Source organism: Clytia hemisphaerica, unplaced genomic scaffold (genome assembly GCF_902728285.1).
Source record: "Clytia hemisphaerica strain Z4C2 unplaced genomic scaffold, Clytia hemisphaerica genome assembly, whole genome shotgun sequence".
Taxonomy (NCBI): Eukaryota; Metazoa; Cnidaria; class Hydrozoa; order Leptothecata; family Clytiidae; genus Clytia; species Clytia hemisphaerica.
The window spans coordinates 2,983,699-3,011,691 of NW_027103917.1; the positions used below are offsets into that span (position 1 = coordinate 2,983,699).

Here is a 27,993-nt window from a genome sequence, read left to right on the forward strand (position 1 = left end):
TAAATTTAAAACAGCGATGTAAAAATTATTTTTATTTCTTGACTTTAAATAAGAAAGTTACAATTCCGTTACCAAAAAAAAACTAGGAATAAATTTTTATACATTAAAAAACGAGTTTTATTATCTTAAATCTACCGTCATAAAGTATCCATCTTAAATTCCCAATGTCTCCCGTAGTATTTACTTTAATAGATTTGTTTGAACAACAAGCGTGTTTTATCTTTCTTGAAGCTCAGTTTGAGAGCAGGTCGAAGGGCGCCTCGTCTAAGGCGATATATGGTGTCAAAACCAGAATTGTTCGTAGATGAGGTCATTCCGAGCAAGACATCATTTCAAGGGCTATCCTTCCCATATGGACTCCTTTATCATTAACTACAATTCCATTCATGTTAACAACAATCCATTGCAAAAAGGTTGTTCTCCATAGAAATCGCACCCAACATGAAAAGGTTCGTCTCCAATGAATTTTCAACCAATCTGTACTACAACATGCGTTTCAATCTCATTTGATTGTTTTTAAATCTCTGGAGTAAAACCCGTACTTCGGGTTCACTGGCATCCATGGAATCTAAGTCGACCAGATATGAAGTGGTCGTCTCAAATAATGATCTACACATTGATAGTCTAGAATGAAAAGTAGTGTGATGGGTTACAAATTGTTTTTGAAATTAGCCAAAAATTTTGGCAAAAGCTTTTTAGACAATCTACGCATGGCAAACGATAGCCCTTAATCTAACAAGCATAAATATGGTACAATATCATATTCTACACATCGATAGTCTGGGATGAAAAGAAGTGTGATGATGGTTAGGCAAAACTGCTACGTATAAAAAACTACATTAACTCTTTAAGTGCCACGGTCATTTTTTTCTAAGTCTATTAAAGAAAATCGCTCGTTCAAACTTTAAAGGCTTATATCTCCGGATCTAGAAGGAGTGGTGTAGGTGGAGGTCTGCGAGGGGGTACTTAGGCAAAAATGGGTGCTGGGTATGTGCGGACGGTAAGGGTCGTTTTTTTTCACCCTTCAAAGTCTCTCTAAGGGTCGGAAAAATCAGAAAGTTTAAAAAAGTTTCTTTAAGGGTCGGAAAATTCACGATTTTAGGATTTTTTTTTTCAAAATCGAAGAAAATTAAAAAAAAGTCTCTTTAAGGGTCACTTTTTCAGCAAAAATCAGGCTACTAGGGTCGGTTTTCGGGGGTCCCGTCTGCATATACCCCTCATCCTCCAACCCTTTAGTACAACCCCCAGGACAAAAAAATACATTACAAAGCTTTTAGAGAAACTTATATTAATGGTTTAACTTTGGTAAAAGAGTGATAGAGCCATGGTTCAAATTTCGAAAAAGCCCGTTCAAAAAAGTATATTCCATTTTGTTTTATAGAAACGTTTCAGGAGAGGTGTTTTGACCTAACAATCTGTATAGAAACTATGGGAATAAGTTGGAGTTTTTACAAGCTCTCGTTTGATTCAGTTAGTCGTTAACCTGTAATAAAATAATTTTGTTACTTTTTCTAAAGAACGCGTCATTTCTATTACTTCAAATGTTCAATTATTAAAGTATCTTATAAAAACTCCATCTCACCTTGGGAAGAAATGAGGAAATTTTATTCAACAATAGACCTTTTCATAAATTTCATTAGAACATCACTTGCCTCGTTTTGAAATTATTGCCATGGTGATTAATTCCCAGCGGATTTTATTAAAACTATTTCCTAATCATAAAAAAAATCATTTAATGTCTCAAAAGACATCAGACATAATCACCATGGTAATTGTTTGAATACGAGGCAAGTGATGTTCGTGACGTAATTTATGAAAAGGTCTATTGCTTAAAGAAATACTAAAATGGACAATTGCTTACCTTGTTGATTCAAACTTGTTGTTATCAAGAAGGTAAGAAGTAAGAAGTGCGAACGATCCCCAAAGATGTAACGGTTTACCCAGCGTTTTCCATGTGATTTCCTGGGAAGAGAATAATGGATGGAAGGTTACATCAACCTACTGCAGTAGACATTTCCTTGTGTGTTTTTCCAAAGAAAACTATAGAAACAATCATGCTCAAAATATTTCAGATGGAAAATCTTTTCTTGGCATCAACCAGTTAAACAGTTTAAAATATCCATTTTGCAAAGGAACAAAATGAGGTTTGATTATTCATGTTTCTCATAGATTGGAAATCAAGCACTCTGTTATAAATAATATACCTGGTCTGCCCTTTTCCGATTTTCGCTGATTGAGTTTTTAAAACTCAATCCAAAATATAAAAGGTATTTTCAAGCTAAATTAAACTTTATTGTTGTTTACAAACAAAAATCTCTAATATTATCTACACATTCAAAATTTTTTTGGGAGCTTCGCCCTCTGAACACGAACCAAACCCCCAGCTTCATCAATATACAGCTTTGCTGAGAAAATTCCCTTTCAGGCATATTAGAAACTCAATCTAAGTTTACAAAAACGGCCCCAGCTCAAAGTGCATAGAAAAATCCCTGGGTTTTGAGCTTACGCCACTTAGGACAAGTATCACAGAAACCTGCGAAAATCGCTAAATAAGCCACCGTAAAAAAGACCAATAACACCAATAGTCAACATCAAAACTACACCTAGACATTTAAGAACCAATCAGGAAAGAGTATGATACCTTTAAACCAATCAGCGTTGCGTACGTCATCAACAGTGAAGAGATAGGAACTTCCATTTCCAGAAACATGGAGAAAACCCACGTTTGATCAAGATTCAATTCACATGCTCTGATTTCCATTTGGTTCACTAAGAAGTCTGAAGAAATAACAAGTAATACTTTAATGGACCTACCTATTTATAAAACGAATAATTAGAATTTAATGGAAGTAATGTATAATTTTAAATTTCGATTTATATATCTATTGGAACGGAGAAAGCAATTAAGAAACGCATCGATGTTTAACGGTGAAAGAAAAATAATATCGACACTTTAATCAATCATTCAGAGAAAATTAAAACTGAGAAAATCTCAAAAAACCGCTTTTTTCGGGACATTTCCGGTTCTAGCGGCCGGAAAAATTTTTTTTTCGAAAATTGGGCTCTGTCACATTTTGGGCATTGCCATTTTACATCATTGTGCAAAAAATCATGAAAATCTGTCGAGTATAAGTTGAAAAAATGAAGGAAAACGTTTTTATGCCGGTTTTCGGCTGTTCCGGCGATTTTTAAGGAGTTCCGGATTCAAAGGATGATTTTTTTGGAAATCAAACGATGCTAAATTTTGGGCATCATCATAAAGAACATTTTTCTGTAAAGAAACAATTAAATAAGTTGAAAAAATGTGACGGAAATGTGAAAAAACGACGATTTCCGGCACATTTCCGGTTCTACAGACCGGAAAAAAATTTTTTTCGGCAAACGGTTTTCGACACCTTTTCGGCAGTACTAATGTGCATCTATGTGCAAAAAATCGCAAAAAACTAATGATAAAATCTCGAGAAAATCTCAAAAAACCGCTTTTTTCGGGACATTTCCGGTTCTACCGGCCGGAAAAAATTTTTTTTTCGAAAATTGGGCTCTGTCACATTTTGGGCATTGCCATTTTACATCATTGTGCAAAAAATCATGAAAATCTGTCGAGTATAAGTTGAAAAAATGAAGGAAACCGTTTTACGCCGGTTTTCGCCTGTTCCGGCGATTTTTAAGGAGTTCCGGATTCAAAGAATGATTTTTTTGGAAATCAAACAATGCTAAGTTTTGGGCATCATCATAAAGAACATTTTTCTGTAAAGAAACAATTAAATAAGTTGAAAAAATGTGACGGAAATGTGAAAAAAACGACGATTTCCGGCACATTTCCGGTTCTACAGACCGGAAAAAATTTTTTTTCGGCAAACGGTTTTCGACACCTTTTCGGCAGTACTAATGTGCATCTATGTGCAAAAAATCGCAAAAAACTAATGATAAAATCTCGAGAAAATCTCAAAAAACCGCTTTTTTCGGGACATTTCCGGTTCTACCGGCCGGAAAAATTTTTTTTTCGAAAATCGGGCTCCGTCACATTCGAGGGTTTATAGTAATGCACCTTTGTGCAAAAAATCAGAAAAATTGAATGAGCCAATCTCGAGAAAAGCTGGTAACTAACTAACTAACTAACTAACTAACGAACACGGGTTAATTTATAGGACCTCCACCCCACCGGGGTAGGTCCAAAAATAACATTGTGATTTAATCCCAAAGCAAATGCTTTGAAAGAATGGTCTAAAGAGGTCTTTCGTGTTTAGTTAAGTTGCTCAATTTACGCCAATTTACGTTACAAACGTTCCGCTAGCACAAGGGATGCCTTCTACAGATTCGAACGTTTGCTCCCATAATGATGCAACAATTACATAGCTTATTCCACAAAATTACGCATGTTTGTATATGGAAAACCAGTGAAATTCTCCATTACTTAGGATATTTACAAAGTACCATTATTAACGAACCATTTGTCGATATATCTTTTATTCTATATTCACAGATATCGTGTTTGTTAGATAGGCTAACTACCTATGATTTCCCGTGAAATTATGTCAAGTTTCGCCTATTAGTCCGCCATGGTGTTTTCTATCTTAAGACAGATTTTCAAAGGTTAAGTTTCAAAACATTCGAATTCCGCTGTTACCTACTATAATAGAATACAAAATGGCGTACTAGTCAGCTCTTGAACAAGACACACTTCATATACATGATATGCACCACTGGAGAGTCTTCTGAGAACTTTTAAAATTTTCCACCCAATACGTCACTTAAACAATAGAAAAAGTGACGTATTGGGTGGAACAAAAACACCAGAAACGTTGCATAATTTCATGAAGTCATTGTAGTGGTGCATATCATGAATTATATGGGAAGTCTGATCCAGTCAAGTAGTTAGAGATCAGCGATCTAGACACAAAATTATCCAACCATCATACTTATAGGGAAAAATTGCTCATTTTGAGCGTATTCTTTTCCATGTTTGATCATTTCCATAGCAACCACTTTCCCCCTTTCTTCCATTGGTAAATGACGCACTTCTGTGAACACTACATAAAGAAAATAGAAGAAACTTTATTTAGGCTGAATAGTTGGTTGATTGTAAATCACCCAACCGAAGTACACAATCAAGGCCAGGGTATAAAGAAATTTCCACAGCAATTGTACGAACTTATAAGACTCATGATATGCACCATAGCAATGTCTTCTGACATTACATCACGGACCCAACAGGTGATTTGTAGTAAGAGTGACGTAAAACTAGTCAGTACGTCACTTGTAACCAATCAACTGTTGGGTCCGTGGAAGACATTACAATGGTGCATATCATGAATTCCAGATGAAAAATTTGACTTAAAAAATATGAGATGAAATAACACCTCATTAATGAGAGCGCTGATTAACCACTCTACGCTCCTCAACAAGTTTCTTATCATTAAACTGAATCAACTGGTATTATTCGTTGACTTACATTTATCTTGAATTTCTTTCCAGATCTGTTTGACCAGGGTTTCATTATTATGATTGGCACAAGCGATGATGTCCAGCTTGCATTCGGGAAGTGAAAACTCCTCCGCAAACTCACCGTATAACTGGAAAAGGAGAAAAGAACGCAGAGAGATAAAAAACCAATTCATGATATGCATCACTGCAATGACTTCACGAAATTATGCTACTTTTCGGTTTTTGTTCCACCCAATACGTCACTTTTTCTATTGTTTAAGTGACGTATTGGGTGGAAAATTTTTTAAAGTTCTCAGAAGACTCTTCAGTGGTTCATGCCAATAGTCGCTAACGCTACAAGTGGTTGGCGTTCCAGTCTTAACAAGGTAAAATGACGTAAAAAATAAATGTGAACAGAAGTGCAATAATATTTGAAGTTATTTAACCATTGTAAATTCGAACTGGACACCATGGCCGTTCATTAAGGTCGATAGATTATCGAGAGAGTATTTCAAAAACTTAAAATTAAGGAAGATTCAGAAAGAAAATGAAAGAATTAAGTATCAGCTTCACGTTATTTATGTGTTGTTTTGGAATCTTTTGTGTAGTCAAATCAAGGAAGAAATTGATTTCAGTGTTACCGCATTAATCTATTTTTTCAGCTTAAACGTTTGTAGACTCTTGAATTCTGTCCTTAGAATCAGAAAGAATGTTAGGCTACGTCATATCTTCCTTCGTTTCGAGCATAAAACTCCTAATCTTCGAGTAGGTCTAAAGGCCTGGAGTTGTCTATTATGTAGACTAGAAAGAGTGGTATTCTGGAAAAGCATTCCCTTACAGTTGAAATGTCGAACAATTTGGAGTTCAGTTTAACCATTGCGTCATTCATTTCAGGTGAATTACTTTTCTTCTTCGAAAGTTCCTCGAAGATTTTCAATTGCACACGAGCTACCTGAAAAAAAATCATAATTGAAAGAGGTTCGAACTTCCAAAGTATTGGGTTAAGATCTATCAGCTAGATGAGGAAATAAGTTTTATAGGGCCATTCCAGAAAAATATTCAACCACGAATGATCCCTACCGGTGGTATCCAGTCAACGAACTCTTTTATCTGGAATGACCGTATGGCCGTAAGACCTTTTTATCTCGCTATTGATAGTCTAATCGCTCCAGAATAGACATAGAGAAGACAACCACTTGTTTTGACGAATAAAGGTAACAAAAAACTGACTTGGAATCTCGTCTAGTTTTAAATAGTAAGATCAGATGGCCGTGGACTCTGAGAAAAGAAATCTTGAATCGATGTTCGAACGATAAATAAAGTACGCCGAAATCCATGCATAGATATAGCTTAAAGATATTTTTTATAATATAGAAAGTAGGCGCACAGCTTATGATGACAAAGCAGAATATATAATAGAATTTCTCAAAATGTGTTCTCGCGAGGCGCGGGAGGGGAAAGATTTTTCTATCTGTGTTTAAAATAATAAGCAAACAGTAGGGGATACGTTAAAAGATCCTGTTTAGGAAAATGATACGACAAAAAGGAAAGCACGTCAAAAAGTGAAGGGGAAGCATACATCTAGTTTCTCTTCAATCTCTTGTAAGAACTCTCCTTCGTTAGAGTTAGCAGTTGCACTGGAACTCTTCGTGGTGACTACAGCCCTGGATAAATATTCCATTCGATTGTGAATCGTAAGTGATGGTCTATGGGGATGAAAAAAAAATGAAAAATGAAATAAAAATAATCAAATACACCTTTTCGACTGTAGCCGCCAATTGCCACACGGGAATTTTTCGTCCGCTTTATTCCACTAAAACCACCCCAATCCAGTCCCCACCCCAATCCTTTTTTCGCACAATAGAAAAAGGTGTCAAAAAAGGATTGGATTGGAGTTTAGGGGGATACTTAAATAAATAAGTGGCACGTGCCTGACCGTGCGACTACGTTCGAAAAGGTGTATTATGGACATTGATACTAGCCTAGAGTGGCTGTCCAAAGAGACTGTTTTAGCTACACGACGTTTGGCTTGATTTTCTAATTACACACTATTTTTAAGTAAACATTTTAAAACAATAGTAATAATCCTGTTTTAAATGCGCACGACACTTTACTAAAACAAAAGTCATGTTAGAGTAGGTAGGCAAAAATTGGGCAGAAAATTGGCAGTTAAAATCTTTTCTTGAAAACGATTTAAAGAAGTCTTTGCATTGAAGTCAAAAGAGAAAAATACATTGACTTTAGACAACCAAGTTTCTGTCCAATCTGATACACATTTTGACTAGGTAGGGAGAAAAGTGGGCCGTCTAAACCAGACCTAAGATCTGATCTCCAGTGTGGTTTTCGTTACGGATCGAGTGTGTTCACATTGGTTTCGGAACGTTTCGGAGCAGTTCCGTTCCGATTAAAAAAGTGGAGCGAAACCGTTTCGATCTGTTTTGCTTTGTAACGTCTTCTTTTTTGACGTTTCGAATTTTGACGTTCACACTTGTTTCGGAACCGTTTCGTTTCGGGACGGAACCGTAACGTCTGAACATGGTCTTAAACAAATACAAGAAATTTGCAAATATTCATGAGCATACCCTTGCATTTCGGCGAGTTTGAGAAGGATTTTCGCAGCAGCAATGAAGTTGTTGTTTTTCTCATAATACATCCAGACCAAGTCAAGTGTCTTCTTGTTGCCAGGGTGCTGTTAAGAAAGAATTTGCGAAAAGTGATTTTACTTTTGAAAATTCAGTCAAAAATCCCATTCCATGTTTGATTCTCACAAAATTTGGGGATGAGCTGGAGTTTTTATAAGATACTTCACTAATTGGTCATTTGAAGTGACAGAGATGACGCGTTCTTTAGAAAAAGTAACAAAATTGTTCTATTACTGGTTAACTACCAACCAAATCAAATAAGAGCTTGTGATGATCCACAGTACTTAAATGTCTAAGTTAGTTTGTAATGATTTGTTGTAATATTGGCACTACCCTGAGTTTGGAAGAACTTTCCAATGGTTACCGAAATGGGAAGGTCTCCCTGATTAGGTTTCGTTAAAACCTATTTTTCTGTAACTCAATGCTTCCTGATTAGGCTCAACTTTTCCGTTCGGCCAGTTTCAAAAGAAATTGTCTATGAAGCAAAATTAAACAAGTAAAAAATCTAGAAATTCAACGCTTTATCGCCTATAAAACGTTACAGTTTTCGCGTGGGATTCAATCATTTTCGACTTCCCGATAAGGAAGAATTTTCCCTGGCTAGTGGCATGGCGGAGACTGTTGGTGAAACAAACATCGATCGATTGACGATTCGATATTGAACCTCTTACCTGTTGTGCTGCGAGTGTGATGAGATAGTGCTCCAAAAATGGTGATTTGATCTGCAACATGAAAGAGATGAAGGAATAAATAATTAAGGCCGGTCTTCATTTTCGCGCGAAATGGGCTACGGTTTTTTTCTTTCTTTCTTTCGTTTTTTTTCGAAGAAAAGATTACGTCAAAAAAGTTTAGCACGAAAAAAAAAGTTGAAGGAAGTTAAACATTTTTCATCCATTGGTTGAAATTAACGTAATTTCAACCAATGGAATTGCTTCATTCAGCCGACCAATGACCTTACAAAAACGTCAAAGGTTTTCACTCATATCGCGCGAAAGTGGAGACCGGCCTTTATTTAGCTGAAGGTTGGACTTATCTGATATTCCCTTGGCGGATTGGCAGCCGGACACGCTAAATCTCTAAAGAAGAGGGCCAATTTTCTATCGGAGAGAAATTATAGTTGGCCTTTGATGTACCGAATCCCCTTGACTGTAAGCCTGAAAAGTATTTTGGTTGGACCCGACAAAACCCCCAAAACGAAGGACTGGAATTTAGGCCTCCGAGTGCAAAATGCTTGACGCGGTCTGGCAAAGCTCAGTAATAACATAACCTTCCCGACCTTTAAATTTCAACATCGAGTGTAAGATAAGCAATGATCCTGTGTTGCAAATTCATATCAGGAGAGGTCTTTTTTTGTTAAATGGTCTTTTTGAAAGTGGTATCCTAATGGTAACGCTACTTTGAATAGCGATGTATCAAGAACGCTAGATTCACTTTTCCTTCACTGCGATGGCTTCGCAAGTACCACTTTCAAAAAGAATTCCATCAAGGATGGTTTACATATCATTATATCAAAAGGTTTGCTTAAAAATCAACAATTCACACCGTCAACGAATAACAAGCATTATGTTGTCACTAGAAGAATCATACCTGTAATAATGTGTTTGTTTGGTCTTTCTTGATCAACCAATCAAATAGCGCCACGTGGAATAATTCATCACGCGACGTTAACGAACGAGTGATAATGTTGTCGTACTGCGGTGAGAGAAAATTAAAAAACTTTAAGGAAGAAAATTTGGATATCCACCTGGTTTAAACACAAGTAAATAAGGTTGAATAGCGCACTAGATTTAATTTTTGACACAATCATTACTCTCGATGTGTTTGTACAAGTTCCAATCCCATCAACCTTTGCGTTAATCTCTTTTGCACGCTAATTGCATCATTTGACACAAGATATATAACAACTTGCACGTATCTTTAAATGAGCCGCATTGAATTGTAGGATTGCAACTCGTACAAATGTCAAAAATAAGTGAAAAGTAACAATTATGACCTATGCGTTGCAGAGAGCTATTCGATCTTATTTTGGTCACGTGATCAATAAAAGCTTAAGCTTAAGTCGTTTAGCTTTCATTTTTTTGATCATGTGATCAGAGAGGGTGAGCAAAAAAATTTATCAACCTCGAAATTCAAAACAAGTCGACTTCCAGACTAGGGAAATATTGAATTGAATTTACTCTAATCCCCATTAAAAGTTGAACTTTTAGATTTATAAAACCCGAAGGGTTAGATGTCGTGCTTTTTGTTGAGGTTAGGTAGGAAAGAAAATCCTGCCTAGGCCACGTGACATTACAATAAAATTTCAGCGCTTGACCAATAAGAAGTTTCGCACGTTTTCGAAAACAATGGTTGAACCCTTAGATTTATAAAACCCGAAGGGTTAGATGTCGTGCTTTAAGCCAATCTCAGTCAAAAAAGTAAATATCGGAAAAAATATTGTTGCTATTGTTTTCGAAAACCCGCAAAGCTTCTGATTGGTCAGGTGCTGAAATTCTATTCTAATGTCACGTGACCTAGGTAGGATTTCCTACATATCCACGCCACACTTTTTCAGCAAAAGTACGCCATCTAGCCTTTCGGGCTTTATAAATCTATGGCTAGATGTCGTGCTTCGGCTGAAAAGTGTGCAGTGGTTAGGTAGGAAATCCTACCTAGGCCACGTGACATTACAATAGAATTTCAGCGCTTGACCAATAAGAAGCTTCGCAGGTTTTCGAAAACAATAGCAGCAATATTTTTTTCGATATTCACTTTTTTTACTTGGAAGAGCTTAAAGCACGACATCTAGCCCTCCGAGCTTTACAGAAATCTGTGGTTGAACCATTCACTGATTTAAACTGACATTGCACTGACCATGAAGACAGTAAGGATTTTTAATCCCGAAAAATGTCTCAAATTTTGAAAAAAGAGACGGCCTTCAATCCTAGGCTGCACGCATCCCCTCTGATATGATTTGATATAAGGGATGCGTATCGTGACAGTATCGTCTACAATATTTCTGTCCCATACATAAAAAAAAATGCAGACTACTTCTACCCCCAGAATAAAATAAGTTACATACACAGCTTCGAAAAGAAAAGACGAAAATCATTACATGGTTTTGTGCTGACTCAGCAGTCAGTGTGCTTATTTCACTGTTGACGGGCGGTCCAGGGCGTGAAGGTATGGAGAGTGTGGCGGGATTCGTGATTTGGTTCAACAAATTCTCCAATGTTTGCGTGATACAACTGTAGGCTTCATTTCTGAGAGAAAATTTGATTAAATATAAACGTGCTGTTTACGAAAAAAAAAACAGTCCGATGACAGACAGGAACCTACCTAGGTAAACTGAGGTAAAGGCATAGGTTTTGCAGATATACTGCAAAGATCACGGCACAACAAAACCGTCCGATAAGTGGTCAAAAAAGTGTTTTTTCGGACGGATATTGATTTTAAACAACTAATTAGACAATATTCTTCAAATTTTGCAGAATTTGTAGACGATAATAATCTCTTTGTACAAAGATATTTCACTGAAGATGAGTTTATTTAGATTATACCTCGCAGTGATGAAAGGCGCTTAATTTTCTTTGCTTAGAAAGCTTACCTGTAATTAAACATCTCCATCCCTTCCACGTCGTCACGCGGTTCGCCATTCTTGAAATAATGAAGCGCCACGCCCGTCGGATCACGTTTGACGGCGATGTTCAAGCACACTTCAACAATCCCTTCGTAGAAGTAATCTGAAAACCCCAGAGAATAGAGAATCAAAACACTACAGTACCACCCCGAAACCTACTGAGAACCTAGCCAAACCCTACAAATTTTTAAGCATTAATTAGAAATAAAAACGGCAGAACTCGAAACAGTGGCCGTACATCCAACATTTGTCGACCAAAAACTACAGATGATTGACCCAAGGTGATATGCGTCACTCACCTAACTGGAGAACAGGTCCTTATCCTTAACGAAAAATGAGATCTTCCTTTTCCAAGTAAGAACGCACAGCGTTGTCGAGACAAAGCTAGTTATGTGCATGCACTATCTAATAGATGCTTAGGAATCTTGCAAAAGATACAGAATAAGAATCGACGGAGCTAAATTTTCTCTAATGTAAGTTAGATGGGTCTCAAAATATGATACATGAAATAATTAAAAACCAATAAAATTTGAAGACAAGATTGCTCAAAAATAAGGATTTATCAAAGCTTACACGATGCGAATTGATCACACGTCCATTGCAAGTCGATCAGGTGTGGTACTTCGGAGTAGAGCTTAAAAAGAGAATAAGGAAGATTATTAAGTTTAAAAGCTCGAACGTTTTAAGCAAGAAAAAGTGAAACTTTAAAATTGGCACCACATTTAGAATAACGGATTGAATATCGCCCTTTTTTTGTTTGTAAGCGGTACAATTTTCAAATCTGGCGTTTGCATGAAAACCATGTGGGTCACGCGTCGTTTCAACGTCATTTTGTTGAAAGCAACAAGAAATCCTGTATCTGACATTTTACTAGAATTGAAGTTCGTATAAATCGTGACCCCTTAGATCTGATTGCGCGAATATGACAACAGCAAACGAAAACCATTTTTTTTAACATCTTGTACTAAAAAAGTACCTATTCCTCTTATTTAAAATAAGCATAATTATAAGGAGCTATGGGCTGTTCCATTACATTTCCATACAGGGGGTGGACTAACATTTTCAAGGAAAAAGATTGATTCTTAGAAATATGTGGATACCCCCTGGACGATTGCAAAATTTGCAAATTAATCCTTCCAAAAAATTCTTTACACACCCTAAAAGTACGGGTAGACGAAAACAAAAATCAGTCCTTTACCCCCTGGAAATGTTCGTCCACCCCCTGTATGGGTATAAAATGGAATGGCCCAACGACAAAGTGGTCAAAGACGTCGCCGATTACAAACACGAGGTTCGAGGTTCGAATTTCCTAATTCCCGTTCAGTTCATAGACAGCTGAGTCAGGCAGTCGTGGACCCCGTGAAAACAATCGAAAGACAGTCCAAAAGTCCAAGATTACTTGGTTATCCAGGTAAAATATCGACTCTATCTACAATCAGCGCCGAAATATATTGGTAGTTTTGGGTATTTTAACGTTTTTTTTTTAATTTTTAGAAAGGTCGGGCGAGAATTGCAGTTTCAGTACTTCCACTTTGCTTCATTGGATTTTTCGATTTGGGAGGGCTTCCAGGCTATATATTCTCAGCCTTATTGGAACATTTTTGAGCTTTTTGAGTATTAAGTCTAATGTTAAAACTCAGAGTTAAAACTCTACTTCCGAACTGTACTTCAAAGCACTTAAAAATCACTTGCGGTATGAAAGTTTGGAGGTAATTCTCCTTTTGTTCCAAATATTTCGGCGCCGATTGTAGACAGCGTTGTAGTTGTCTCCTTATCTCTGGAATACTGAAATTTACGGAAATAAACAAAGTATACCTTGATGGCTTCGAAGAAGTTTCGATTTCTTTCCACTGTGCTTTGAATCGAAGACGAGTTCTGCACAATTTTGTTCGCCTGAAAATATTATTGTATTGGTATTAAAAAGTACTAAAAGCCCAATGCCTGCTAGTTGAGGCAAAAGGTCGAATCTCAAAAATGGAGTCTGACAAATCTAAAAATCCTAGATTCGAAAGAGAAAGAAAAATTCTTTTTTTGCTTAGAACACTAATTTTGAGAGTTGAAATCTTTGCCTCGATGGCAGCGTCAGTCGAAGAGAACAGTAAATGGAACTTTCAGAGGATTGGAAACTACATCACTGTGATACCTGTTGATTTATACGAACCGTTATGTGTGTAAAATTTAATAACTGTAAAAATAGCGTTTATTGCAAAAGAAAATGATAGGAAAATGTCACACGGCTTTGTGGTACCTTAAGGGAACTAATTTTCGCGGTAACTAATTTTCGCGGTAGACACCCAAAAACGCAAAAATTAGTTCCGCGAAAGTTAGCTACCGCGAAAATTAGTCCCCTAAGTTAGTGTATACATGTAGGTAGATCAAACATACCTTAGCACAAATAGCATCATCTGCGGAGAAGAGTGAAGGGCATGCGTTCCTCAAATAGTCACTGGTTGTCTCCACCGCAGTGTTGTCCGACATGCATGTGGCCATAACGCAATTCACCAGTTGCGTTGAAAGCTGGAAACAAGGAGACAGTAAAATGTGAGATCTTTCTCCGACTCTTTAGGGCTACCATACACTACACAGTATATCGTCAGGGAATATATTGAGAGTATATTGCTTAAGTGTCAGAAATATAATGATAAGGTTGCATCGATTTGCAATAATATAATGGGATTTTTAGAGGAGTCTAAGTAGATCTTTAAGGTTTGGAAGTAATTTTAACATAATTCTTAAATGATCCCCAAGTCTTTAAAATGATCATCGTGCCAGGTCTTTGTGCTATCCAAGAAAAATGATCCTTACATACTATACTACATCCATTGGATGGCTGGTCAAAGAGATTTTTTTCATTGCATGAATAAATTAATATGCAATTTCAATTTATTATGACTTTAAAAGAGCTGCAATATATCGACCTTAAGTGTCAGAAATATAATGATAAGGTTGCATCGATTTCCAATAATATAATGGGATATTTAGGAGTCTAAGTAGCTCTTTAAGGTTTGGAAGTAATTTTAACATAATTCGTAAATGATCCCCAAGTCTTTAAAATGATCATCGTGCCAGGTCTTTGTGCTATCCAAGAAAAATGATCCTTACATACTATACTACATCCATTGGATGGCTGGTCAAAGAAGTTTTTTCATTGCATGAATAAATTAATAGGCAATTTCAATTTATTATGACTTTAAAAGAGCTGCAATATATCGACCCCGCCTCGCTATCCCGCCCTTTCTTAATGACAATTCCAGATCCACCGATCTTCAATTTTTAGGAGGATGTCCTACCCTGAGAAAGGACATTTACTTTATTGAGCATTTCATTCTTAGGCCATGGAGGATTTAAAAAAAATGATTCGAGAGTTAACCTGTTGTCCATTGGGTGAAAATAAATCTTTGAAAGCAATCTGTCGAATTTGTTCTTGGATTTCCTGAAAAAAACAATACATTACACTTTTAAAAGAAAAGTTAAGCTAGGCAGACCTAGGTGTGTTTTCTTGCGTCCGAAAATGAACTTGAGTACTAGTGAAATATGTAAACAACTTATGAATTAGGTAGAATGGGGTGAAAACACCCAACTCATTATAAACAATTCTCTAGACAAGTTCAAAGAAAGTCAAAGGAAAGGGCTTCTTTTTGATTTTCTGTAAACTAACTTTTATGAGTGAATGAAGAGCGGTTCCTGTTCACTCCACTGACCTTTTTATATCCCTGGACAAATTTATCCGCCATCTTTGGTCGGAGTTTTTTTGAAAGTGGTACCCTAATGGCGGCACTACTCAATAGCGGTGAAATCGAGAGCGCTAGATGTACTTTCCCTCGAATACTTCTGACGATGTAGCACCATTACACGTTAATTTTTAACACTGCAATGGCTTTTTTGCGGGTACCCCTTCAAAAAAACCTTCGATCAAAGATGGCGGATATAGCTTGGTCCAGGGTATATAAGGTCAGTGCCCGCTAAAGCCATCGCAGTGTTAGAAATTAACGTAAAACTGCGCAACATCATCAAAAGTATTTGGGAAAAGTAGATGCGTTTAGACTGCTATTGAATAGTGCTACAATGAGGGTAGCACTTACAAAAAATCCGATCAAATATTTTGCTTGGCCGGTATTGAGAAATTTCCTCCAGGTTATATATAAAGGTCAGAGGTCCACTGATAGATTTATAAAACCCGAAGGGCTAGATGTAAAGCTTTTGCTGAAAAGTGTGCCGTGGTTAGGTCTAAGTCACGTGACATTACAATAGAATTTCAGCGATTGACCAATCAGAAGCTTCGCGGGTTTTTGAAAACAATAGCAACAATATTTTTTCCGATATTCACTTATTTCAGGCATAAAGCCCGATATCTAGTCCTTCGGGCTTTATAAATCTATGGGTCCACTCACCTGGTTGGCATTATGGATGACGACATGAAACTGATGTTCACAGATCAGTCTCCACAGTTCCAATCCTTCGATTGACATGGACACCAAATGTAAGAACGCCATCAGGCTGCTTTTCTCCGTCAAATGACTGTTGTTTGACCCTGATAAATATGATATCGCCAAAGAAGAACGTAATTTTTATCTAAATAACTTGGTTCGTCTCCAAAATATGGTATTTCAATATAACTTAATTTCCATATTCTTAGAGAGCTTATCGATCAAAGCCCAAGAAATCAAAAGATCGAATCGCGGAAACAAGAAAAACGACGGATCGAGAAACGTCGAGAAACCTCAAAAGAATTAATAAATAAGTCCTGAACTTTTATCTACAGAACTGAAACTCGCCTCCAAAATATGACATTTCCACAATTCTGAGCCCAACCCATCAACATGGAAACAAAGCCCGAGGGATCGAATGCGAGGGTGGTTTTAAGAAATCCCGAAGGCCACGTATACTAATACTAGGCATCATATTAGTTTTGTTTTGACGAAATCAATTCCAGGGACGATATGTGCATTCTACACGGTTATTAGCCTTCATGAGCAAATATAATGATTGGAAAGACATTATTCATTGCAATGTCTTCCACGGACCCAACAGCTGATTGGTTGTAAGTGACGTATTGACTGATTTTACGTCACTTACAACCAATCAGCTGTTTGGTCTATGGGAGTATGATATCGAAGTTATTGCAGTAATGCATATCATGAATTATGCTTGTTTTCTATGTAGTATGCATTCCTCAATCACCCCTCTAGATCGATCCTGTACATACCGTGTTTTGGTGTGAGCGTATGATAAGTTCTATGTACAGGTGATTGTGAGAGTGTTGTATCCGAATATCTTGTCAAGAAGTTCTTCAGAGATTGCAATCGGACGATGAACCAAGATAAATCGGTCGCACTGATCCGACTCATCAGCTGAAGGAGAGAGAAAATAATGATGCAATCAATCTGTATTTTTTCAAAACAAAGTTTATACTTATTTGTTACTGTAGAGGGTGTATCTTTATCATTGTACTTATTTGTTACTTTACTTTTAGCTTTAGCATTTGTGCAATGTTTAGCTCTAGTTAAGTGGCTAACTTTCTGGCCTATTTATTCGAATTTTACAGTAGGCAAAAGTGGGTAGAATGTTAGCAGAAAAAATCTTTGCTTGACAAAGCAAGAAGTCAAAAGGCAATGCATTGAATTTCGACAGCCAATTTTCTGCCCACTTTAATTCATAACTAGAATAGGTAAGGCCAAGTGGGCCGTCTGACCCAGAGCTAACATATCTTAAGTCGATTTAGTTTGCCTTTTGTCAATGAAGAGCTTAAGAATATTGGATTGATGAGAATGAATAGACTAAAATATTAGATTGCATTTTTGAACAAAGAGGGGTCTATGTAACAAATCCTGCATTACTAAAAAGAGACAAAAAGAACGACAAACTTCACCGTCCACGACCCTGACCGAGATTGATTCTGATTGATTCCTCTTTGTTTACCACGGGAATTAACTACTACTGTGGTTTAAAAGAACGACAAATTACGCATACGATGGTAGGATTTGCAAGACGAACCTGCTGAAAGAGGAGAATATAGAAGATAAAACAGGGAAAATTCAAATCAATCTCACTTGATGTTTTCCGTTGCAATCGATTGTCTCAAAAACCAGTGGGTAATTCCAAATCGGCCTATAAGAAAAGCGGAAATATAAATAAATATGGTCAAGAGACATGATGTTGCTTTTAAATTGAGGTGCGTAAGTGCTATTCTCATTTTGAAACTCAATGGAGAGTCATTTTACGATAACAATCTGTCTGATACACAAGAGGTCTTTACTTAGACCTCTTAATTTCATATGTCTAGATCTATTTTTGCGACAAACAAATTAGCGACACCCTGCTTTATAGTAACTTTTAGGCAAAAAAGTCTAAAAATTATTATAAGACCAAAGAGAGTCGGTAAATTAAAAGTAAGGGTTTACGAAGAATATTTTGCCACGTTCCTCCAACGTGAACATAAATTTGATATTGATCGAGCGAGTGTATCCAACCAGTCAAACAATACGTTTCATAGAAATTATTAACAACAGGTTACCTCATGATTCTGGTGAAGTAGAGATAGATTCCATTGTGTTTGCCAGAGAATGTTGATTGACCGTCATTGAGTTTGTGTTGTGTCGTTGTTTGGTTGACCAATGTTGAGTTCATATTTGGTGGTTGAGGCGTTTGGATGGTTTGATGCAGTCTGGAGAAAGAGAATGTTTCGTTTAAGGTTCTCCAGACATAAAGTCTACACAAAATAATTGCCAGTGTTGTGATTATAACATCAGAAGCTTCGAAGAAATCAAGATCCGAATCTTAGGGTGATTCACAGGTATACTTGGTAGTTTTATCCCCATTGCCAAAGTCTAAAATAATGTTTTTAATCTGCAATCATAAGAGAGCTTTAGAGCTCAAGGTTAATAAATCAATTTGTCAACATGAAGTTCTTGTTCTTCAATTGATATCTCACCCTTGTGCGATTGGCGTTCCTAAGAAGCTTCCTTGGCTACTGCCGCCTTGTGTTGGACTACGGACGATGTACGAGTTGTTTTGCATGGTTGGTTGTTGCATTGGATAGTGTGTGGTGGACATTGATTGCATCTCCTGAACTGCTTGTTCGTCACCAAAACGGAAGAAGGCTTCTGTTGCCAAATCTGCCAGCTAAATTAAAATAAGTAAAGAATGATAGAACAGAGCTATTATCAACAGTAATGTATAATGGAATAGAAGTCTAACTGCAAAGATCTTACTAAACGGCTGAATTATCAAAATCGAAAATAAGGACAAGACTGTATGACAAATAAAACAAAACGTGCAATAAAGGTAGGGTGTATGATGAAATGGCAAAAATTGACTTTTTTTCTGGAATTGTAATTTGGACAACTTTTTCTGGTAATTTAATCTATTTGAAGACTTTCTTCGAAAAAATTAATTCAAAATTTTCAAAATTGACCGTTTGCCCCAGGGTTTTGTAAAATCGATATTTTCGAAAATTTGCAAAAAGCAGGGTTTTTGCCTGAAAAAAAATCCTAAAACAAGCTGTGTTGGTGCTGCAGCCCTGAAATTGGGCCTAAAATGTTCCTTGGAAAAAAGTAGGATTAGAATGTAACAATGATATAGCTCTATCATTATTAAAAGTAGGTTTTTAGGCCAAAAATGACCGAAAACGGTATATTGTTATATTCTAATCCTACTTTTTCCCAAGGAACATTATGGGCCCAATTTGAGGGCTGTAGTACCAACACAGCAGGTTTAAGGGTTTTTTCTCAGGCAAAACCCCATTTTTTTGCGTTCTCAGTCATTTTTGGCCTAAAAACCTATTATTTTGTAATTTTTATATATGATAGAGCTATATTATTGTTATATTCTAATCCTACTTTTTCCCAAGGAACATTATGGGCCCAATTTGAGGGCTGTAGTACCAACACAGCAGGTTTTAGTATTTTTTCTCAGGCAAAACCCCATTTTTTCGCGTTTTTGGTCATTTTTGGCCTAAAAACCTACATTTTTTGTAATTTTTATATATGATAGAGCTATATCATTGTTACAATCTAATCCTACTTTTTTCCAAGGAACATTTTAGGCCCAATTTCAGGGCTGTAGCAAGAACACAGCTGGTTTTAGGATTTTTTTTCAGGCAAAAACCCTGTTTTTCGCAAATTTTCGAAAATATCGATTTTACAAAACCCTGGGGCAAACGGTCAATTTTGAAGATTTTGAATTAATTTTTTCACAGAAAGTCTTAGAATAGATTAAATTACCAGAAAAATTTGTCCAAAGTGCAATTCTGAAAAAAAGTCATTTCATCATACACCCTAATAAAGGCATTGCTATGGGACGATTTGGCGGCATAATTTCACAAACGGTGTATATCATAGTGATTCTCTCCATCTCTAGATGAAACTACTACATGAGACAAAACTATCCAGAACTCAAAATCTGAAATTAATTACCTCTTTTTCAGATTCTCGGCTTTGGCAAATGAGGACAAGACAAGTCGCACAAGCTTGTGTGGTCTGAAAATAAAATGTGATCAACGGTCATTATATTTGAAGGATGCTGTTTTCATTGCTTTAGGTTTGAAAAAGAGCAACTTAAAATGAGACTTTCATACAATGGGCATGATACTGACAAAGGAACTTTAGGTTATGTTATGATCTAGAAGTTCGAAGAATGGAACTACCCAGGGTTATTTAGCCAGACATTTGGTTATTTCGACAATTTTACCGTGTTTACCCGATTCGATTTTTTGAAATAAGGATGTATTGGTTTTGTATGTATTGGACAAAGAACTTAAGAAAAAGACTTGTTTGTTTTTCTCACTCCATATTGTTGGAAATAAGCAGCAATCAGGTCGGAATCAGCACCATAGCCAGATGAAAGAGCTGATTGTAATTGTTCAACAGGTCGTAATGTCGTAATGATGTGGCTTCCCTAAGTAAATAAAACACACCGAAACGGAAATTATACTATGCGTACAAAAAGTTTGCCTTTCCTCTAACAAATTTTAAAAGACTTCTACTAAATCAACTCTTAACTACTAAAATAATTCTTATTCTGAAGCACACAATATCTCTTGGAATACTAGTATACTTTTTTGGCACACCCAGTATTAAATGTTGCTTGTTGATATCAAAGAACAAAGTTTATTGCACAAATGATACTTTTGCGTAATGAAACTCTCCTCGCGTAACTTAATTAATTTAATTTTTTTTAATTTAATTTTTTAATTTAATTTATAGTAATATATTTCGCAGGTCTATCGACCTCTATGAAATAATCATATTTAACATTTTGTAGGCGCACAGTTGGCCTCTAAATCAGTCGTCTTTACAATATTTCATTTTCAGTAACGCGTAAGTCACAGCAGATCTTCTTGAAATAGAGTCTAGTCCGAGGACTTCCTCTAACCTTTATTTGACTGCCATCCTTTTGTAACTTTGTCTTCTCTTTTGCGTTCCTATGCCATTCTTTGATGGTTTCGCGTTCTTTTTTAGAAAAATCATCGGTTACTCGTAAATCAGTTACAATTTTCTTTAGCTTGTGGACTGATGCTAGAATCTGACGTTTCTCTTCTTCATTCCTTAACACAACTTTTAAGGGTCGCCAACGTTTCGTCCTGAACATCTCGTCCTTTCGAGCTCCTATTCTTTCTGCGCTGACGATGTTTACCTTTAGTCCCATTTGGTTGCTCACAAATTCTTCGACGTAATATTTATCACTTGTTCGCTGTTCTTCAAGGGTTTCATGTTTGAGTTCATCAATGTTGTGAACAATGATATTGCACTTTGTCAGGTTCAGCCATCGTACTTCTTCTTTCTCTTCTTTGATGAAGTTCTTGATCGTTACCTCTTGTTTCTTTAACTCTGTAATGCTAGCATATGTCTGTTGTTTCATAGTTACCTCTTGCTTCTTCAGTTCTTCTTTGGTAGTTTCTGCGTATGTCCTTTGTTTTTTATCTTTAGCGACATCTTCCTTATCTAAAAGTTTCTCGATTTTCTTCTCCAGCCTGTCCAATCGAGCGTTTGTAGATTTATCTCCTTGTTGCTCTCCATTATTAACCTTATCAGTATTTGTTGCCTTGTCCTTACGCACTCTTTCTGTACTTGTTTTGATCTTTTCCAGAAGAATTGGCGTGACTGTAACACATTTGGCACATTCGAAGCGCCGGCTTTTGTATTGGAGACACAGCTGTATCTGATAGGCAGGTAGCTCCGTGCATGCATAATGGACAAACCTTTCGCATCTTCTACATTGTAGCACATCATTGTCCTTCACAATCTCGTTCATGAAGCAGTTTTCAGTGGTGCAGAATCCATTATTTTGTTGAATTTCGATTTTTTTTGGTATTTCTTTAGTTTTCGCCATTTTGATGCATTTCGACGAGCACAACCAGCCAGAAAAAAATTTGACGTCAAATGTCTCACTCAACTTCCTTTTAAATAAAGCTTAATAAATATTAAATAACAGCACTTTGCCTACATACCTGTGCACTTAACAAAATGAATCGTCTGGGTGGATGAACATGTTCTGTGACAATGGCTGGTGGGTCTTGGAACGTTTCTTTGAAGAGATGACCCGGTGTATTTGTGTATTCTCCAAAATCAGGTATTTCGCCGAGAGACCATGTATGTCCATCTATGTTGAATGTTGACTGTTAAAGGAAAAACAAAATATCTTTTACTTTCATTGATTTTCTTGACACTGAACACCCAAAAGTTTGAAAAGAAAATTGATTGAATAAATTCTATTTAAAATTGCAGAGCAAGTTTCCACAGAATTAGAGAATTAGAGCACTTAATAATACCTGACTTTCTTTCAGATTCATTTTGAAAGGGAAAGCGTCTGGACTGAAACACCAGAATTTGTCCATATCAGTTGATAAGCTTCCTATTGCTAAACAAAGACCTGAAAAGAAGAGACATCACTGTTTTTGAGGTCTTCTGTTTGTATAATTTCAATTATAGTTGCATTTTATTTGTATATTGTTGATGTAAGTTAATAGTTGTCAAAATATAATTATAGACGTTTATATGAAGTAACAAGACAAAACATTAAAGCAGTTAAAATCTGCTGTCTACCTTTTCTGTAAAAAGCAGCATGTATGTTTCCAGGTTTCTGTGAGGATAGTGAAGGTGCGTAGCCAGGTGGCATTCGGATGTGTATCAGTTTAATGAGATATGGTTCACCATATGGATTATTGAAGGATGTTGTCGTGAAATATAATCTGACTCCTGTGCAAAAGAAAGTCAGTTATAAAGGATGCTGTTAGATATTCCTGTTAGGTCAGCATCCTTTGATCTAGGTCTGAGAAGACCAGGGTTGGAAACATACAATGGCCCTCCTCCTTAGCTCTCTTAAAACAAAATAGAACAACTCATGAAATCTTCAAGAATCTGGAAGGATGGATTTTAAATAGTAAAGAGTTGGAGAAGTTGTGGCAACCTTTGTAAAAACAGTAAACAAAAGAAGTTTTCTAACAGAAGTCAAACTTGATACCTGTCTGTGTAATGCCCACTAGATGAGTATATGAAGCATCGTTTTTCGATACTGGCGCGATGTGTACAATCTTTTCAAAATTCTTCTTGTCCACTGTTCTAGTTGGTTACAAAAAATTATATTGTTTTTACTCAAAACATTGCCAAACACTTTCTCCCAAAACAGTGTTTGAAGGAAACATTTCTTTCCAGAAGTAAAATTGATCTTTCAAAGCCCAATTCTTGAATTTTTGAAAATGACCCAGACATATAGCTTTAGAGGCAGACAAACATCAAACATAAGAGATTTTCGTATCGTGCGTAACCCCTTTTACTAAAGCGTTGAAAATGATACTAAATACAGTTGACAAATTTTTTTTTGGTGTATTGCATCAAATTTTATCATAACACAAAGTTTATGCCTCATTAAAAGTTGTTTTGGTGGGTCCCCAGTCTTATTAAGTGTCAAAACTCTACCATTTTTCAGGTTTGGCTCCCGGACTAATAGCTTTAGAGGCAGACAAACATCAAACATTGTTTCAAAGGAAAAGCAGACAAATAAACTCACCTCGTAACATAAGCAGATTCAGCAGCCAGAGAAGAAGAGTTTGCTGAAGCAACAAACCTAAATGTATCCATTTGCTCACCCAGGTAACATACCTTAGGAAAAGGTCAAACAAATAATAATTACAAAATAATTCAGTAAACAAGCACTAATACAGTGGACCAAACTTGAAATTTTGTAAGACCTTACGTACCTTATCTAGATTATCTAGATTGATGGATCTCTCTACTCTATATAATTTACATCAGTTAACATAGCATCAGTCTGGGTTTTTAGGTCCCAGGCAAAAATTAGGTCCCCTTGAGTCGCCCCCCCCCAACACTTTTAAAGGTTTGTTCCACGAAAAAAGGGTAATTCAATATAAATTGTGTTGCAGTTTGAAGGTTAAGGTAAAATATTTTGCTCACTTTCTATAAAAATGAGCTTTAATTTGAGTAATTGAAGCAACCGTTAAGATGAAGTATTCAGCCCCCATGTTAAATGATGAGATTTAAGCTCCCCAAGTATATTAGACAAATATTTGAAACATTTTTAGCCCCCACCTTTTTGGGGTTTTTGGAGGGCTAACTAGCAGGGGGCTGACACTATGATTAGTTAGGAATATCAAGAGCAATATTATTTTCTCTCAATAATAAAGTTTCTCAAAATCATATTTTGAAGTGGTGAAAAAAAAATAATTACTTTTATATTGCCTTCTTCAGTTCTGTAATATAAAATTCCACGAGAATTGTCCACAGCCAATTGAGATATTGCATCTAAAGGATAAGCAAAGAAATTCTAAAATAGTATTTCAGTTTATTAACAAATATTTATATAACTAATCCATGAATTGTCTTATCTTTTAAAACAGTTTTCAGAAATTTGGAAGTGTGGTAGAGTGGTTAATAAAAGTTTGTGTGCTTGAGTTGTACACCTACACCTTCATACTAGTTTGAACAAAAAAAGTTGTAGATTATCATTATAACAATAAAGAACTATTATAAAGTTTCTTATTATATACCCGTAGGCATTAAACAGCCAGTGAATATTTCCTGATATACCACAGCTATTATACCACGGCAGAAATTAGAAATTTTGACACTTTCATTTTGTTGTTATTGAAAAGATGCAATAAAATAGTTCAATTGTGAAAAGAAATACCTTCTTTATATATGGCATTTGTGACGAAATTTGGGACAAGAAATGACATTTTGCTGCTGGAATGGTTGATCTTGTAACATTGTTTTCCAAACCAAACTTTCTGAACCTGAAAAATGTTATCATTCATTCGTTCATACGCTCATACGCTCATTCATTCATACGCTCATACGCTCATTCGTTCATACGCTCATACATTCATTCATTCATACGCTCATGCGCTCATTCATTCATTCATAATTTTTTTAAACATCCAGCTATATTCCCTCTCTCAACATTGCTATTCATGATATTCATGACGTAATGTTTTCTACGGGAAGACCCCGATTTTTACCAGTAATAGCAAATTTTAAACAACTTTTGTCTAGTTTAAATTTGCAACTACTGGCTAAAACTGGGGTATTTCCGTAGAAAACATTACGTCATGAATATCATGAATACAATATTTCTTTAAATAAGCTACTGTGCTCTTTAACTTTTAAGATTTTAAGTAAAGCATTCTTTTTCGGGGTGCTGTAACAAAGTCTTAATTACAGGTGTAACTCTCTTTAGAAAATAGTACTCATTGGATTGCTGTATTAAATAGAAGTCATAATACAATACATGATTTTTACAGTCTCCTTTTCAAAAATTGCCTTTATATTTTAAGAGTGTTATAATGAGAGTTGACTAGATTCTTATTTCAAACTCAAAGTTTCAAGACCCGCCACATCAATCTTCAGTGATTCTATGAGAAAGCCTTTAAAGTATAGTTCAAAACTTTTTGAACGTAAGCAAACTCTACATAAGGCCTTAAAACACTACGTAAGCTTAGGGAAATTCCTCACTCTTCCAAGGTCTTAAGTAAAGTTTTACGTACATGTGAAAAAAGCTTAAGAGAGAAAATCATTGTTGGAAAATACCCAGCATCAATCTTGATTCATATATTACCTGATAAACCACTTCATACAAACATCCGTCTTTGCCACCAAGAAATATGCGACCATTGGCAGTACCGCATATTGAAGTTAAATAGACATTATCTGTTGGTATCACAAAGAGTGGCTCAGGGTGCAGTTGCAGTGTTCCAAACATGTCCCCTGATAGAGCTGTAAAAGTGACGCACCCATTTATAAAGTTCATCCATGTAAAATCTTTAAACATTTTTAAACTCTGAGTATTCAAAAGAATAATTAATTGAGCAAATAAACTTTATCTCCCTAATTGGAGCAACATTTTCAGATTTAAAAACAAACTAATAGAATGAAGACTCACATTGCTGACGCTCAGATAAGTTCAGCCCAAGCAGATAAATGTTGACTGGGGTTGTTACGCATAAAATATGTTTAATGTGTTCTTGAAATATCCCTAAAATCAGAGCATAAACATCCATTTCATATATTCCTCTTCAAATATTAAAAACAAACATTACACTGTGTTTCAAGCACAAGGCGATCATCAGATGTGGATAAAAATTTTTCTACGAACAAATTCTACTTGTAGAAATCGAAATACCTAGTCCAAAGGGAATATCTAAATAAAGCGCTAAAATATAAAACATAATAGGATAGTGATTACATAATGTACACACGATTAAAAAGTTGAAAAGGTGCAAATAAAAGCTATTTGTCCGGAGGGACTGATTTATAGTTTTTTAGAATGAATCTGTTTGTATGCCTGCATTTAGAGCATAAACATGCATTCAAGAGTATTAACCCAAAAAGATTTAAAATAAATTAGAAAAGAAAGACAGACGTATACGCAAGAGAAAATTGAAGCATCTACGTAATATTGTAAGCTGACCTGGTTTGGGGGTAACTAGCCCTGCAGCCAAAATGACTTCTTTTATCCCATCATAGTAGGCAATGTCAGATCTAAACCGAAAAAATAGGTGTTTTTAAAAAGTAAAAAAAAAGAGAGTACATATTGGCAAGTCTTAAACTAGTAACAAATCTGAATAACTTTGTTTGTTTGTAACTTTCAATCCAGTTATCTTTTGCTTTGATCGCTCTTGCACGAAGAGCATTAATATCATTACTGTCTGAGATTCAAGTTTTTTCATTGATTTTGTAAATAATTATATTATGGCAAATCATTAAATAAGTAATAATTTGGAAAGACCAATTAATTGAATTACTGAAAAAATAAAAAGAAACTAGTTGATAATAAATATACCAACCCATCTTCATAGACCCAGAAATAAATATCACTGTCAATAGCCAACCATGCTCGACTTATTTCTGGGAAAAGTCCCATGACACAATTACATTGCATATCTGTTAGATGTTGTAGTTAAAGGTGATGTAATCAATTGAAAAATTGGTATCCAGTGAAAAATAAAAGGCTTCTAAACTAAAAAGATTGAATGGATGAGTTTCAAAACTAATGCAACTTTGATAGTAAGAATTTTTGACAAAAACAAAAACAATAAAAATTCTCAGAAATCCATAACATGAAAAGATACGTGCAAATTGCTCTAAGAGCTCATCGGGAAGTGGAACACGTTTCGTTGATGTCACTTGCTTATCACCTCCGGAAATTCCATCTGCTGACGCGAGAGGTTGGTAATCGAAATCATTAACTCCACTGAAATTTGGATAACCTAAAAATTAAGATGAATTTAAACATGGTCCAGAATAGACATTCTTACTGTTGAGACTAGCCTCAATCCAACCTCAACTAGGCAACCGTGTTTATTACAAGTCTTGCAACGGTAGGTCTAGATCAGATCTAGGAGCGCTGCAATCGATGTTGCCCTGCTTTTTATCTGGCTGGAATAAAATTAAAAAGCCAAATTTCAAACTTAGGGTGTGTACACTCATTTTAAATAAAAAAATAGTTGAAAATTTAAGTTACAATGATGGCTTTTTTAATGGGTTAAAAACCTAGTATCAAATTACATAACACTCAGTCTTCTTTAGTAAGAAATAAATAAATTTGAGAATTTGGAAAGGATGAGGCTTAATAAAAAAAACCCATGAAAAAAGAAAAACAGTAGCAAAATTATTCCTTACTGCCAATCTTGAGCTGTTCTTCTAAAGTTGGGAATTTTGTATCTGATATGAAATGTTTTTCCAATTCTTTTATAGCACTATCCAGACTTTCTGCTACAGAGGCAGCACTGTTGAGACTTCTTTTGTCTTTTAATAGTATCATTGTTCATGTATTATTCTAGAAAAATAAAAATAT

At 35.8% G+C, this 27,993-nt stretch overlaps 2 protein-coding genes across 2 annotated transcripts in view; both read right to left on the reverse strand.

The window, feature by feature from the left end:
* LOC136809494 (prolyl 3-hydroxylase OGFOD1-like) overlaps positions 1 to 27,993 on the reverse strand; it is a 629,446-nt gene that overhangs the window by 14,564 nt on the left and 586,889 nt on the right. The gene's annotated exons all lie outside the window — the stretch shown is intronic.
* On the reverse strand, positions 20 to 27,977 carry LOC136809487 (nuclear pore complex protein Nup155-like). Its single transcript, XM_067066023.1, has 36 exons — positions 27,819 to 27,977; positions 27,269 to 27,406; positions 26,984 to 27,080; positions 26,608 to 26,678; positions 26,080 to 26,172; positions 25,756 to 25,913; positions 24,829 to 24,934; positions 24,370 to 24,443; positions 23,692 to 23,783; positions 23,146 to 23,243; positions 22,728 to 22,880; positions 22,454 to 22,554; positions 22,133 to 22,300; positions 20,470 to 20,580; positions 20,100 to 20,162; positions 18,617 to 18,807; positions 18,200 to 18,349; positions 17,736 to 17,793; positions 16,892 to 17,036; positions 16,077 to 16,216; positions 15,056 to 15,118; positions 14,071 to 14,202; positions 13,501 to 13,578; positions 12,259 to 12,319; positions 11,653 to 11,788; positions 11,161 to 11,308; positions 9,654 to 9,758; positions 8,738 to 8,788; positions 8,007 to 8,113; positions 7,004 to 7,130; positions 6,263 to 6,376; positions 5,453 to 5,573; positions 4,920 to 5,030; positions 2,642 to 2,778; positions 1,862 to 1,962; positions 20 to 624 (listed from the first exon to the last, which is right to left on the reverse strand). The coding sequence occupies exons 1-36, from the start codon at positions 27,958 to 27,960 to the stop codon at positions 483 to 485; spliced, it is 4,083 nt and encodes a 1,360-aa protein (XP_066922124.1). The 5' UTR covers positions 27,961 to 27,977; the 3' UTR covers positions 20 to 482.

Excerpts from the sequence above, each read along its gene's own strand:
- LOC136809487 (XM_067066023.1), bottom strand. The coding sequence starts at position 27,960 with ATGATACTATTAAAAGACAAAAGAAGTCTCAACAGTGCTGCCTCTGTA. Across the intron at positions 16,217-16,891 it reads TACGCTCACACCAAAACACG|GGTCAAACAACAGTCATTTG; the intron begins GTATGTACAGGA and ends CATATTTATCAG. Across the intron at positions 12,320-13,500 it reads ACTTCTTCGAAGCCATCAAG|CTCTACTCCGAAGTACCACA; the intron begins GTATACTTTGTT and ends TCTCTTTTTAAG.